Source organism: Phascolarctos cinereus, unplaced genomic scaffold (genome assembly GCF_003287225.1).
Source record: "Phascolarctos cinereus isolate Bilbo 61053 unplaced genomic scaffold, phaCin_HiC Scaffold_5;HRSCAF=322, whole genome shotgun sequence".
NCBI lineage: Eukaryota > Metazoa > Chordata > Mammalia > Diprotodontia > Phascolarctidae > Phascolarctos > Phascolarctos cinereus.
In genome coordinates this window covers 264,975,573-264,992,208 of record NW_027555958.1, presented here as the reverse complement: position 1 = coordinate 264,992,208, position 16,636 = coordinate 264,975,573, and the positions used below count along the sequence as shown (strand labels likewise).

General features: G+C 36.4%; 1 protein-coding gene across 4 annotated transcripts in view; it reads right to left on the bottom strand.

The window, feature by feature from the left end:
* Positions 1–16,636, bottom strand: part of LOC110193947 (uncharacterized) — a 251,167-nt gene that overhangs the window by 213,321 nt on the left and 21,210 nt on the right. The window contains exon 1 of one of the 4 annotated variants that reach the window (XM_078155812.1): positions 15,677–15,832. The exons of the other annotated variants lie outside the window; for them this stretch is intronic. Within the exon in view, the coding sequence (XP_078011938.1) occupies positions 15,677–15,697 (21 nt within the window). The 5' untranslated portion in view covers positions 15,698–15,832. Of the gene's footprint in view, positions 1–15,676; positions 15,833–16,636 lie in introns of those variants that run through there. 4 annotated transcript variants of the gene reach the window in all.

The window sequence follows — 16,636 nt, the reverse complement described above, 5'->3', positions numbered from 1 at the left end:
AGGTGGGCAGATCTCTCAGCCCCTCCTGATTTAACATTTCCAGTCATGGTTTTGGAATGCAGGCTCTGTTGGGGAGCAGGCAGCCATCCCACACTGTGAAGGCCTGATCTCTATTGCAGTGGCAATATGTTCCCTGGGGCTTCTCACAATTAACTTCCACTTTCTCTGTTGTCATTGAGCCTAGTGAGACTTACCTGATCTTCCCTTATTCCCGTTGGTGGAGGAGGGGCTTAGCTTTCAGCCACAGACTCTCCAAGATTTACATGGGTACTATTGAACTCCCTGTTATGTAAGCCAATTATCTAAACAGATGAGAATTTATATGGGCCTTTTACCTTTCCAAATCACAACCCAACTTGTAAGGAAACATCTAGATGTGAAGACCCAAATTCCATTTGTTTTCTGATATATACATACAATGCAAATATAAAGTATTTGTTGTTGTTTAGTCATTTTCAGTTGTGACCAACTCTTTGTGACCCTTTCTGGGGTTTTCTTGGCAAAGATACTGGAGTGGTTTGCCTTTTCCTTCTCTGACCCATTTTACAGATGAGGAAATTAAAGGAAACAGGGTTAAGTGACTAGCCCAATACACCAAGATAAGATCCATATGGATATAAGGCCTAGATATAAAAGTCACATTATAAACAATTTAAAGAAGCAAGTAGAAATCAAATTTTGGATCTATGGATGAGTTCATAACTAAACAAATGATAGAGATCAAACAAAGTAAAATAGATAATTTTGATTACATTAAAGTAAAATGGTTTTGCACAAATCTACTATATTAAAAGTTAGACAAGAAACAAGTAACTGGGGGTGGGGAAATCTTAGCAGTACGGTTCTCTGATAAAGGTCTCCTATTCAAAATATATAAGGAACTGATTAGGATTTATAATACAAAGACCAATTCCCCAATAAGAGCCATTCAACCAAATGGGGGGGGGGACAACTAGGTGGCAAAGTGGGTAGAATACTGGGCCTGAAGTCAGACAGGGTTGAGTGCAAATCTGGCCTCAGACACTTATTAGCTATGTGAACCTGGGCAAGTCACAAAAATTTTAAAAAAAAAAAAGGAATCATGGATAGTTGGACATGACTAAAATGACTCAACAACAGAAACCAAAAAAATGGTTAAAGGATATAAACAAGCAATTTTCAAAGGAAAAAAAATTTAAGCTATTACCAACCGTAAAGAATATTGCTACAAACCCACATAAATCATCTGCATTTCTATATATTACTAACAAAGCCCAACAGCAAGAGATACAAAGAGAAATGCCACTTAAAATTACTTTGAGCAATATAAAATAATAGTGATTCTACCTGCCAAGACAAACCCAGGAACTATATGAACACAATTACAAAACACTATTCACACAAGTAAAGTCAGATCTAAAACATCAGTTGCTCATGGGTAGGCCAAGCTAATATAACAAAAATGACAATTCTACCTAAATTAATTTACTTATTCAGTGCCATACCAATCAAATTACCAAAAATTATTTTACAGAGGTAGAAAAAATAATAACAAAATTCATCTGGAAAAACAAAAGGTCCAGATTATCAAGGGAATTAATGAAAATAAATGCAAGGGAAGGTGGCCTAGCCATACCAGATCTTCAATTGTATTACAAAGCAGCTTGGTACTGGCTAAGAAATAGAGCAGTGGATCAGTGGAATACATTAGACACACAATTCACAGCAGTCAATGACTATAGTAATTTACTGTTTGATAGACCCAAAGACTCCAGCGTCTGGGATAAGACCTCACTATTTAACAAAAACTGCTGAGAAAACTAGAAACTCGGCACAGATCAACATCTTACACAATATACCAAGATAAAGTCAAAATGGGTAAATGATTTAGATATAAAGGTTGATGTTATAAACAAACTAGGAAAGCAAGGAGTAGTTTACCTGTCAGATTGTTGGAGAACAGAAGAACTCAGATAAAGAACGTTATGAAATGCAAAATGGATAATTTTGATTACATTAGACTGAAAAGTTTTTTGCACAAACAAAGCCAATGCAACCAAGGGAAGGGAAACAGAAAGCTGGGAAACAATTTTTACAACCAGTGTCTTTGATGAAGGCCTTGTGTCTAAAATACATACAAATTTATAATAATATAAGTCATTTCTCAGTTGATAAATGATCAAGGGATATGAACAGGAAGTTTTCAGAGGAAGAAATCAAAGCTATCTATCAGAGAAATGCAAATCAAAACAACTCTGATGTACCACATCACATCTATCAGATTGGCTGACATGACAAAATGGGAAAATGATAAATGTTGGAGATGTGGCAAAATTGGAACACTAATTCATTGTTAGTGGAGTTGTTAACTGATCCAACTATTCTGGAGAGCAATTTGGAACTATGCCCAAAGGACTATAAAACTGTACATACACTTTGACCCAGCAATACCACTTCTAGGTCTATATCCCAAAGAGATCATAAAAATGAGAAAAGGACACATATGTGCAAAAATATTTACAGCCCCTCTTTTTGTGGTGTCCAAGAATTGGAAGTTGAGGGGATGCTCATCAGTTTGGAGAATGGCTGAACAAGTTGTGGTATATGAATGTTATGGAATACTATTGTTCCATAAGAAATGATGAGCAGGCTGACTTCAGAAAAACCTGGACTTGCATGAACTGATGCTAAGTGGAATGAGCAGAACCAAGAGAATACCGTACACAAGTAACAGTAACTGTGTGATGACTGACTTTGATAGACTTACATCTTCTTAGCAATGCAAGGATCTAAGACAACTCTAAAAGACTAATGATGGAAAATGCTATCTTCACACAGAAAAATAACTATGGAGTTGAATGCAGATCAAAGCATACTATTTGCTCTCTATTTCTCTCTTTCTCATGGTTCCTCTCATTGATTCTAATTCTTCTTTACAACATGACTAATGTGAAAAAATGTTTGATATGAATGTTTATGTAAAGCTTATATCAGATCATATGCCATCTTGGAGTGAGGGAAGAGGAAGGAGAGGGAGAAAATTTGGAACTAAAAATCTTGTGGAAGTGAATATTGAAAACTAAAACTAACTAAATAAATTTTTTAAAAAAGAATATTGCTCCAAATAACTAACAATTAGAGAAATGCAAATCAAAATTGTTCTGAGATTCTCCCTCACACCTATCAGATTATCAAAGATGACAAAAGAAGAAAAAGATAAATGTTAGAGAAGCTGTGGGAAAACAAGTACATTAGTGCACTGTTGATAGCACTACAAATTGTTCCAGCCATTGTGGAAAGCCATTTGGAACTATGCTCAGAAATTTACCAAATTGTGCATACATTTTAACCTACTACAACTACTAGGGCTATAGCCCAAAGAAATCAAAGAGGAAAAATCTGTAATACAAAATTCTTTATAGTAACTCTTTTCATGGTGACCAAAACTTAGAAACTAAATGGCTACTCTCTTACTGGGATGCTAAAGAAATATGGCTGAAGAAATCATGGTATATGAATGTAATGGGATATTATTGTACCATAAGGAATGATGAAACAGATAGTATCAGAGGAGTCTGGCAAGACCTATATTAACTGGTGCAGAGCTAAATAGAACTAGGAGAACAATTCATACACAATGATAACAATGTTAAAGAAAAAAACAACTTTAAAAGACCTTAGTACTCATATTAGTACAATGATAAATCATTAGTCCAAAAGAAATAGGCAATTCATTACCTGAACAACTTAAAATGCAGAAAGAGACATACATTTTCAAACACGTCTAATGTGAGGATTTGTTTAACTGAATTACATAGCTATATATATCGATTTTTTTTAATTTGCTCAATGGTGGGGTGGGGAGTAGGAATAAAGAGATTAATTATATTTATTAATTTAAAAAAGAATAATGACAAACTTTTAAAAAAATAGAGGGAAAATTTAATACTTGTATGACAAAAGTCTTAACATATATGCTGAGTTATGGCAAAATGGTTGATATTGGATCTAGATATCCAAACAAAAATTCAATGTTAGTGAAACACAGGGCTCATCAACCCAAAGAAGCTGGAGAAAGATGAATTCTTTGTTTAAAAAAAAAAAGGAAGGAGAAGATTGATAGATGTTCTCAGAGCATTCAATAAAAGACAAATATATACAGAAAATAAGCTTGAAACAAATCTCACTTCGCAAAACAATAGTAAAGACTAACAATAGATTATGTTACTAGATTAATGAAATGTAGCCAAAAGTGGTTTATTTCTAGAAGAAGCTAATGAAATAGCTAAGATCCAAGGGTGGAGTAAAAAGGCCTTCTGTGGACATCTACAGAAACTCAACCAAAAATATGTTGACAAATATTCATGGGAAAAATGGCTCAGTCAGTCTATTAGTAAGCTTTCGTTAAGCACCTACTATGCTATAGGCACTGCATTAAGGCTTTAGTCATGCAGATTTGTTTATAGAAATAGAGAAGTTTAATTCAGGATCAGGTCATCGACACCAGAAATTACAGCAAAATCATCTTTAAGGGGTCTGAATTTACTTACTGAACTTAGTAGAAACTAAGCACCATATCACTACAAATTATAAAAATTTAGCATCTACCAGTTACTGAAATAAACACAATAAGGTGGCTAGAATTATACATTAGGAGCTCATTACCTTTTATAAACTAACACACAACAAATGCACACAGTGGAATCAATTAGCACTGGACTTTGAATCAAGAAGACACAGGTTCAAATCATAGCACTCAGACACTTACTGGCTATATGACCTGGAGCAAACCACTTAACCTACCTCAGCCCCAGTTTCCTCATCTATAAAGCAGGAATAATAGTAGAAACCACCTTACAAGGCTGTTGGGGGATCAAATGAAATAATATATGTAATGTACCTTGCAAATCTTAAAACATCATAAAAATTTTTATTATTATTATTACAAATCTCAAAATATCCTTAAAGATTTAATATATAAACTATATTGGAGCTGAAGCAACATTACAGACCAATTTTCCTCACAACCAACTAGACACAGCACTGATTCATAAAACTTTAAGCACAATATTTTAAACAGATTCTACCATAAAAACAAACAAGCTCCAAACTACATAGGACAAAAAACTTTCAAAATAAGGACAACTGGCAGAAGAAATTAAAACTATTTGGGAAGAGGGTGAAATGCACATTATCCCTATCTGTCTGCTGTTGTTGAATGAGAATGTTTATCTTGGAGAGGATAAATCTGACTGGTCGAGCCCTCTGTGCCACACATTGCCTGTCTGCTTCTGTAGCTGTTCCAAAAATGCTTTCATTGAATCTATAGAAGATGAACTTACAACCTAATATTCTTAGTCAATTACAAAAAAAGCAATCATTTTATCCATTTATGCAATTATCTGTATAACAGTAAATGCAAGAACAACAGCATATATTGCCTGATCCTCAAATTCTTTATATCTGAACCCCATCAAAATAGAATAGAATGAGATAACAGTGAGGATAATAATAATGCCAATAATTCCCTCTCAATCTTATTATCCATGTCAGAAACAATGACAGTCAGTCAATAAGCATTTATTAAATGCCTATTATGTCCCAGGCACTGTGCTAAGCATTGGTGATACAAGGAAAGAAAAAAGACAATCTCTGCTCTCAAAGAGGTCACAGTCTAATGGGGGAAGCAACATAAAAATAACTATGTACAAACAGGATAAAGTAGAGATAAACAACAGAGGAAAGCATTAAGGGAAAGGATTCTTATAGAAGAAAGGATTTTAGCTTGGATTGAAAGAAGCTGGGGAAGTCAGGAGGTAGAGATGAAAAGGGAAAGTATTCTAGGCATGGGGGACAACCAGTGAAACTGCCTAGAGTCTGGAGATGCAATGTCTGCTATGAGGGTATTTTTTTTGAGTTTTATTTAATAGATTATGTCATTGTAAGGAGGAGAGAAAGATGGGATGTGAGAGTAACAAAGGCAATGTGTGGCACAGAGGGCTGGACCAATCACAGATTTATCTTCTCCAAGCTAAACATTCTCATTCAACAAAAGTGGAAGCCCCAAGGCAAGAGGACTACCTGAAGACAATGTCAACAGATTAGAGCACTTTTTCAAGCTTGAACAGTTAGTTGCTAACTTAGAGGAAAAGCTAGGCCAACACATGGTTGGCAAAAATGAAGCAGAAAAAGAGTGAGCAGCTTTCAGAGATTTATTGTATGCCACTGCATTTACTCAGCTGGGCCAGAATACTCGCAAACATCAAGAATGGTTTGATGAAAATGATGGAGAAATTCAGAAGCTGCCAAATGAAAAAACAAGAACTCCAAAAGGTTTGCCAGCAGGATAAGCAGGCAGCATTTAACTCCATCAAAAGTAAAGATTCGTGACTCAGTGCATCTCAGTTACTCCGTTCTGATGGAGCCACATTGATTAGAGATAAGGACAAGATCCTGGAGAAACATGCTAATCACTTCCATAGTGTTCTCAACACACCATTATCTACCAATGCTGAAACCATTGGCTGTATACCTTAAGTAGAAGTTAATCCCTCTCTAATGGAATTTCCAATTGAAGAAGAGGTTTTGAATGCCATTAGATTCCTCTTGTGTGACAAAGCACCTTGTGCTGATTCTGTTCCAGCTGAGATTTACAAGGCAGGAGGTCCACTGCTCATCTGGGGATAAGTAAGGCTGTAAAAAGACTTAAAAAGTACAAGATGGCCTCCTGATAAAGAACTTTGAATGCCAGAAGATTTTATATATTAGAACTGATGGGGAATCAGTGGAGTTAGTTGAATAGAAGAATGGTATGGTCAGATCTACACTTTGGGAAGATTAATTTTGACAGTGGAGAGGAAGATGAACTGGAGTGAGGAGAGACTTGAGGCATGGAGATTAACCATTAAGAACCTACACCAGGATGGTCATAGTGTGAGAGATAGGAAGAGTCAGAGGAGAGAAGGAAACATATATATTAGAGATGTTATGAAGGTAAAACCAACAAGTGTTGGTAATAGACTGGATATGGGGATGAGAGAGAATGAGGACTCAGGGATGACACTTGGGTTGTAAACCTGGGTGATTAGAAAGATGTCCATGATATTAATAGGAAAGTTAGGAAGAGGGGAGCATTTGGAGGAAAGATAAAGAGTTCCATTTTGGACAGCTGAGTTTAAGATGTCTAGTGGACAACTACTTTATGATGTTTAACAATATTTGTAGATGTGAGACTGGAAGTTAGCAGAGAGGTTAAGGCTGGATAAGTAGATCTGAGAATTATCAACATAGAGATGATCATTGAATTCCTAAGACCTAATGAGATCACTAAGTGAAATAATATAGAGGAAAGAAAAGAAGAGGACCTAAGAAAGAGCCTGATGGGATGACCGCAATTATCAGACGTAATCTGGATTACAAAGGAAACCAAGAAGTAGCAGTCAAATAGGGAAGAGGAGAACCAGGAGACAGTTGTATCACAGAAACCTAGAAAGAAGAGAATATCAAGAACCAGAGGGTAATCAATAGTGCCAAAGGCTGCAGAGAAGTCAAGAAGGATGAGGACTGAAAAAGGTTTGACAATTAAGAGAGCATAAGTAACTTTGGAGAGAGCAGTTTGGGTTGAATAATGAAGTAGCAAACAAAACAGCAGAAAGTTAAAAAGAGAGTGAGGGAAAAGGCAGTGGAGGCACCTATTATAGATGGTCTTCTCAAGGAGTTTAGCCACAAAAAGGAGGAGAGATATGGGACAATAGCTAGTAGGAATGGATGAATCAAGAGAGGGTTTTTTGAGGGGTGACATGGGCATATTTGTAAGCAGTAGGGAAACAGCCAGTAGACAAGCAAAGATTGAAGATAAGTGGAAGAGTGAAACTGATATAAGGAGCAATCTGCTAGAGAAGACAGGGTGCAGTGAGATCAGTTGTGTATATAGGGAAGTTTGCCTAGACAAGAAGAAGGGCCACCTCATTATCATCATCATCATCAGAGGTATAGGGGGAGATAGTGTTTCAGATATGTAAGATGAGGAGGAGAGGAAAAAAGGGATCTCTCAGTGAGTGGCCTCAGTTTTTTTTCAGTAAAATATCAAGCAAAGTTCTCAGCTGAGAGAGTGGAGGCAAAGGGAGCCATGGGATGGTGGAGAAGGGATGGAAAGGTTTGGAAGAGCCACTGTGATGAGTGACACAGGGAAGTATGAAAGGATTGTTTTGTAGAAGTGAAGACCCAGTTAAGATGATGTAATACAAATTTGTAGTGGTCCCATCATGCTTTCATGATTTTCTCCAGCTGTGTTCAGCAGCACATGTGCGTGAGCAAACACATAGGATGTTGGAGGTAATCCAAGGGTGAGTAGGCTTGACAGGACAAGATCAGTGATAGGAAAATGGGGTAAGAGAATAGGAGAATATAGAGTAGAACAAGTTCAGCAAAGGTCAAGATGGGAAGGAAAAGGAGAGTGTAGCTAGTATAGTGGAGATGGCTTGGGGGGAAAAATGGAGGGGTTAAGGTCATGGTAAGGAGAAAAAAAACTATATATTTTGCAAGGCAAAAGAAGAGGTGGGAATGATAAACTATTGTGATTGGATAAGTGAATTTCAGAGACTAGAGACTTAATGGAATGGAAAGAGAGGAGTCTGGTGCTTGATGGAATGGTGTTTCTTCTCTTCCAGTGACAGGAAGGAGGTATGGCATAATTGAAAGTGAACGCCAAAATGTTAAGGTGATAGAGGATGTCAAAACATCACAAAGAACAAAATAAACAATTCAACATTAAACAAAAATTATGCTATAGAGTCTTGAGAAGCAAAAAAAAAAATCAGAGGAGAAAGAAAGTCCCTGAATGAGAATGTGGAAAATTGCTGTTCATTTCTGAGTTGAAAGATGCTCAACACAACAAAAACACAAACCGAATCAAATAAAAAAACAGAAAGTTTATGTATTTTTAATAAAATGACTGACAGATTCATGTCAAGAAAGGTGAAAAACTCTAGCTTCTCTATCAAACTGGAAAGTAGTGAGTCAGGCTAAGCCCATAATTATTAAATCAAGCACTTCACAGTGGGAGCATGAATTACTAGTAGGACATTTTATCAGTTTTCTCTCTAGTGGAAGACTGATCCCATCTTTCTTAGCCACGGCATCACATATTTATTATCAAAAGATGATAACACCAGTGACCCCTCCCAAAATAGGCCAATTACATATTTATGTATTTTTCACAAAATCTTCTTAAATTGTCTCACTTAAACAATCCATAAGCAATTATAACACACACAAGCAGAGGAACAAAAGAGGTGTGCTAGGGAAAAAAAGTCCCAGGGATATATAAAAAGCACTTAATTATCAATTCAGCAATAAGTCACCTGAAAGTGCCATAACATTTACATTTCCTTTACTAGTTATTACAAAGCCTTTGGCTTAGTTCCACACTTATGGCTTAGTCTTGCAAAAATGTAAAACAGATCCAAGAACAGTCAAAATGCTAGAATATTTTATGTCCATATGGATAAATATTTCACACGGGTATTTATAACATGCATTTCACACAATAATGTCAAGAACAACTCATAGAAAACATGGCTCTTTCCATGGAGATAAGTTAAGACTTCTGTGGTTTTGCCTAACCTTAAATCCATTATCATCATTCCTGAATAGGTTAAGTATAGCTTTCAAGTGAAAGAGGGAATTTTACCAAAAAATCATAATAATCCCTTGACATCCATGAATGGCATCATTAAATAGCTACTTCATCTTGTGGAAATCTTACCCAGTAGTATTAAAATGTCATTTAGACTCAGTAAGGATAAAATTCTTTATATAAAACAAGGATAGAAGCCAAAACCTTTGGGATTAAATCCAAAGCCCAAATTGAACCAACGGACATAGACAATACTTATAAGTACCTTGGTCTTGAGTTGGAGCCAATATGGCTGAGTGATAGGAAGCAATGCAGTGAGTTCTTATCCACAAAGTCTTTCTAACAGGTCTAGAAAATGCACCAGATCAAATTCTGATGGGGAAATTAAGAAAAAGTCACAGTGAGCCCTTTGTCCAGCCTAGCTCGGCATACAGAAGCAGACAGAGAGGTCTTCAGACATTGGAAATGGGTTGGGTCACAATCCCACTTCACAGGCAGCACTCCAGTAAGGGAGGACAGAGGGGAACATTCTAGAATCCAGGGAGAGGCTATGCACCAAGGCAAAAAGTGGTCTCAAACCTGTACAATGGGGCACTAGTGATAGATGTCAACTGGCAGCTTTGTTGCCTACTACCCCATACTACCTACCACCTGGATCACAGATCCAAAATGGAGGAAGAAAGGGACCTGCACACAGCGCTGACATTCCCAGGTAGGGAGACCCTGAGAGGTATATGGAGAAAGGAGGAAGATCAGAAGCCAGTAGCAGTGGTGGTGTGGCTCAGACCTCACATGCAAAGTAGGGTGTCGCCTTCAATATCTAGCCCAGTCTGCAGAGTCCTGGACATAACCAAAAAAGAGTTTACAATTCTGCTCCCCTGGGCCAATAATGCTTTCCAAGTGGCTAATGGGGCAAAGCTTAACAGCAGCCTGTTCTTGCTCAGACCCAAACTCAGGTCAGGAACACGCAGAGCTCAGGCTAGAGGGGCTGCAATCAGACTTTGCCCTGGATCAGACCTCTTTGGGAGCACTGAAAGCTTGCAGGTCCCTAGCCTATATCTTAGATGCTAGAATAACACATCACTCAATACCCTCAAGAAAGCAGCAACAGGACCAGCCCAGACCTTCCCTCCAGAAGTGCCACAGAGCCCATCCACAGCATGAAGTCTGAAGTCAGGAAGTAGACTGGAAGAATGGGCAAACAAAAAAAGAACCCCATCATAATAAGCTATTATGGTGGCAAGGAAACTCAAAATGCAAACACAGAAAAGAATGACTCCAAAATATATACAAACATTGCCTTAGAGAAAAAACACAGCTTGGCACAAACTCAACTGAAATTCCTGGAAAACATGAAGCAAGAATTTTTAAAAAGAGTTAAATTATATTTTTATAAGTGAAAAGGGAGCACCTGAGGGGAAAAGTTAGAAAAGAAATGAAAGCTGTGGAAGAAAGAATTGGAAAGGAAATTAACAACTTGGCACAAGAGGTACAAAACATTGTCCAAGCACTAAACTATCTGAAAATTAGAATGGACCAAATAAATCCAATAACTCCATGAGATAATGAGAAATATTAAAACCAAGTAAAAAGGCTAAGAAAAAAATTGAAGAAAATGTAAGGTATCTTATAGCAAAAACAACTGAACTGGAAAAACTGATTCAGGAGTAAAAATTCAAGAATCATTGAACTCTCTGAATGCCATGATCAAAAAAAGAGCCTCAGCATCATATTTCAAGAAATCTTAAAAGAATTATCCAGATCTATTAGAACTAGAGGGCAAAGTAGAAAATAGTAAGAATCAGAATTAGGTCCTGAAAGAAACCTCAAAATGAAAACTCCCATGAACATCAGAGCCAAAATTCAGAGTTTCCAAGACAAACAAAAATTCCTGCAGGCATGTAGAAGGAAAGAAGTCACATTAATGATCATACAGGATTTAACAGCCACTACTAAAAAGGAGCAGAGAACTTGGAATACTGTATTCCTGAAGGCAATGGGTATGGGTTTACAGCACAACTGCTACAGGAGGAAATGGATCTTTAGTGAAACAGAGGACTTTCAAGCATTCCTTATGAAAAGACCAATGCTGCATAGAAAACTTGAAGTATAAACACAGGTGTGAAGTAAAATATAAAAAGATAAACATGAATGAACAATGACAAAAGACTAAACAAGAGTAAACTGCTTACATTTAAATATGAGGAATGATATAGACATACTCTCTCTTCTCACATAATTATGGTATACAAGTAGACATCTATACAAAGAGGAAGTGGGAAGTAGCTAACACTTGAACCTGATTCTTTTCTGAATTGGTCCAAAGAAGGAAATATACACACAGAGAAAGTTGGGTATATAAATATATTTTACTCAGTGGTCAAATAGGAAAGAAAGGGGAAAAGGGGGGAAGGGAGAGTTGGAAGGAAGGTAGTTTAAGGGTGAGACCAGTCCTAAGTAAAACAAATTCTAAGGATGCACCAAAATATTTACTATATCTCTTTTGAAGATGACAAATAAAGGGAATCTGAGAATATACCAATAAATTGGGGGATGGATGAATAATTACAGCATATAAATGTGATGGAATACTATTGTGCTAAACTCTTATCAGCAAATGACCAATCAGCATTCCAGAGGACTAATAACGAAGCATGTTATCCACCTCCTAATACAGAGGCAAAGTACTCAGAATGCAGAATGAGACAAAATTTTTTTTTAAGATATGGCCAATGTGGAAATTTATTTTGATACATGGCAATGAGTTTTGTTTTGTTTGTGTTCTCAAGGGGGAGGAGTTGGGGTGGGAGAGTGAGAAGGCAACTCTAGGCTAATATATGTACATACATACATACATACATACATACATACATACATACTTGTAGATATGTATCTATATATGTATATGCTTCTATATATACATTTATATAAAGAAATGTACAAATATATACATATGTGTATCTGTGTGTGTGTGTGTGTATGCCTAGATATAGACATAGATACAAACTTGGGAACTTTGATCAGTAAAATAACCACATACAGTTCCTGAGGACTTACATGTTGCCCACTTCCTGACAAAGGTCATCAACTCAGAGCACAAATTGAGATTTTATGTTTAGACATCATCAATAAGAAATTTTATTTTGTTTGATTTTTCATGCTTGTAACAGTGGTTTTGTTTTTCTTTTTTCTCAACATGGGGATTGAGGGAATTGGGAGAGAGAATAGACTATCTCTCTTTGAAAATAAAATAATTGGTCCCTCCTCCAGTCAAGAAAAGCATTGAGCAGGAAAAATACATAGTTGTTTACCTAAAGCCTTACTGGCATTCTGAAATCCAAGTTCAATGGGAAGCATATATTTGAATAAGTAACATCTGCATGACAACAGTTTTAATATTCGTTTTTCAGAACTGTAAAATGAACCGTTACAGGTTTGGAAAGTATCCTGACAGAAACTGGTACAATTTTAACAAAATGTAGGCCAATAACTCTATGGATTAACATGTCTACTTCAAAAAGGAGGAGGATGAATAATAGATATCCTCAGAGCACATGATAAATAAGTTTAAAACTTGCAGAGATACGTTTAAAACAAGCAGACATCACTTCGCTGACAAATAGTAGAGGCTAACAACAGGTTAGTATTTGTTTCGGTTGAATATAACTCTAAGTAGCTTAACTTAAGGTCTGGACTGTATATAGCTAAAATCCAAGAATGGACTGAAATGACCCTCTATGGGTGATATCCAAATGAATTTAATCAACAGTATCTCAACAAACATGCATCTAATAAATGTCATCAGATTTGTTTATAGAAATGGATGATTTATGATAGGAATTCAGGATCAAATCATCATCACCAGAAATTATAGAAAGGTTGTCATTAAGGATCACAGTCTTACTAATCAACTCAGATTATGCAAGAAAATGGTAGAAACTGCGCAGCTCACCACTGTAAACTGTTAAATTTAACACCTACTGAATACCTGGAAAGATATGACCTACTAGCTAGAATTATACATTGGAAGTTTGCTATCTTTCATAAACTAACAGACAACAAATCCCCATACTATGAATACAGACCTCAAATCATCCTTGAAAATTCAAGAACTAAAATTGGAACAGGAACATCACAAAGCAAAGGTGTTGCTCACATGTACCCAGATATAACATTGATCTGTAAAAATTAAAGAACATTTTTTCAAAAGTGTCACTATACTAAATATTCATAATGTCCAAACTACATGAAACAAAAAAGATTTTAAAATAAAGAGATCTAGAAGAAAACATTAAAATCATGTAGGAATAGGATAAAGACCAACCCCATGGTCCTATCTACTACTCAAGTTGTCCCACAGATACTTTTAATGAGCCTACAGAAGATAAGCTTATATCACAATGGTTTTATTTAATTACAAAAGGCAGTCATTTTAACCAGTGGGGCAATTGTTTGCTGAATATTAAATATAAAGGGATAATAGCAGGGTAGTGACTAATAAGTCATTCCCCAGGATCATTCTATCAAAAAACAAAAACATGAAAATAAGATGAACAACATTCTGGTATCTAGAATTATACACCAGAAGCTTGCTAACCTTTATAAAGAAAAATAATAATAGTAATAACAGTTATTTTATCCACCTATGCAATAGCTTATAGAACATCAAAAATAAAAGAATAATAGCAAGATAGTGACTTGTCTTAGGATTGAATTCCATAGGAAAAAGTGACAAGGATGAGATGAATTATCATCATCATCTTTCAAAATATATAGACTTCTATTAGAAGAAAGCAAAACCATATGGGGAAAGAATGAAGTGCATCCTTTCTGCTACTATTTTACCAGAGATAATTTCAGTGACTACAGAAGATAAGCTTACATTCCGATTCTTTACTCAATTATAAAAGTAATCATTTTATCCAGCTGTGAAAGAGTGTAAAAAGTATTAAGGACAAAAGAATAATGGTAGGAGAGTGACCTATCCCAACACCATTTCACATGTACTCTACCGACCTAAGATGAGGAAGATAACAAAATTAACAACAGCAATAATCTCATGAACCTTCATAAATTAACAGATTGCAAGTTCCCAAATTGCCAGTACAATCCACAAAACGTCATTGAGAATTCAATAAACTCTATTAGAACCCAGTATCATTGTCATATTCAAAGATGTTGCTAAAATCATCCAGATGCAACATTGATCCATGGAAATTTAAGAACAATTTAATATATTTAGTAACTGTCATCTACTAATATTCATATTTTCCATTCATGATATTCATAATCTAATATTCATAGGAACAAACTAGCAACAGACATCAAAGCCATATGGGAATAGAATGAGTTATGTATTATCCCTGTAATCTTGTCTGCTTCCAGAGTTGTCCTGAAGGTACTTTCAACAAACCTACTGAAGACATGTTTGAATATTAATACTTTTACTCAGATACAAAAAGCATTTTGTCCACTTATAATAATCCACAAAAGCATAAAGAAATGATAGGATAGTAACTTGTCCCTGGACCATTTCTATCTCACCTCCATCAAACAAGATGAGAGAGAAAAATAAGATTATAATAAACATTTATAGGGTCCCTTAAGTTCTGATAAATACTTCAGATACATTTTGTCACTAAACCTTCACAAGAAGCCTTTGAGGTGAGTGCTATTATTATTCCCATTCCAGAGATGGGGTAATTTTAGGTCCAAGAGGTCAAATGATTTTCCCAAAATTATGAGGCAGGTAGGTGGCATACTAGATAGGGCACTGGACTTAAGAGTCATGAAGATATGAACTCAACTCCTGCCTCAGACACTTACTAGCTGTGTGATCCTGGGCAAGTCACTTAACCCTGTTTGCTTCAGTTTCCTCAACTGGAAAATGAGCTGGAGAAGGAAATAGTAAACCACTCCAATATCTTTGCCAAGAAAACCGCAAATGTGGTCATAAAGAGTCAGACATGACTGAACAACAACAAAAACATTGCCTTTATGACAAAATAGAAATTCTTCTGTTTAGCTTTTTCACTCCTTCACAACTTGGCCCAAACCTACCTTTCGATTCCCATTATACATTGTTCTTCTTCCCACAGTGTGCAGTGAGCCAAAATGCGCTTCTCCCCATTGCTCACTCTGTCTTCAATTTCTGTGTCTTTGCACTGACTGTTCCTCATGCCTGGAATGAGCCTCCTCCTCATTTTCACATCATAGAATCCCTCACTTTCTTCAGAGTAAATCTCAAGCACCACCTTCTATATATAGCCTTTTCTTATCCCCACCCCCAGCAGCAAGTGACCTCACTCCCTGTCTTTTAGTTAGCTGCCTGGCATTTATTCTCTTTAGATTATGTATGTGTGTGTATGTATGTATGTGTGCATGTATGTGGAGACAGAGATTGAGAGGAGAGAGAGAGAGAGAGATTTTTCAAACTTTTGGAAACATTCCTAAGCATAAAAGCTCAGAGCTAGACTGAAAAGGGATTTTATTATTCATTTCTTTATAGTTTCCCCAAAGCAGAGAGAACACAAGAATCCAGAGCAAAACCTAGGTCCTATGAGCTAAGGCTATCCTGGTTAGAGGAAGGGTCACAAACAACCTGGTTTTAGCTATTTATATTCTCATTGTTCCCTCCTCCCTACCCCCGAGTTTGAAAGGAAATCCATCTCCCAGAAGGGTTTGACCTAGGGCACTGTAGCAGTGATAGCAGTGGTGCCACACCAGCTGAGAGGAAATAACCAGCTTAGCCAAACACCTTCTACCCCCAACCACTGCTAGGCATGTAGACTCATAGAATTATACATTGTAGAACTCCAGCTCTACAGAACTTCAGCAGCCTTCTAGTGTAACTCCTAATCAACAGGATGTGGGGATGTTTGTTATAACACATCTGACAAGTGGTCATTGACCTCATCAGTGAGGGGAAAACCACTACATTCTTAGGTAACTTATTCTACTTTCAGACAGCCCTAATTCTTAAAGATATTTTTTTTCTGGTATCAACCCAGATTTGCCTTT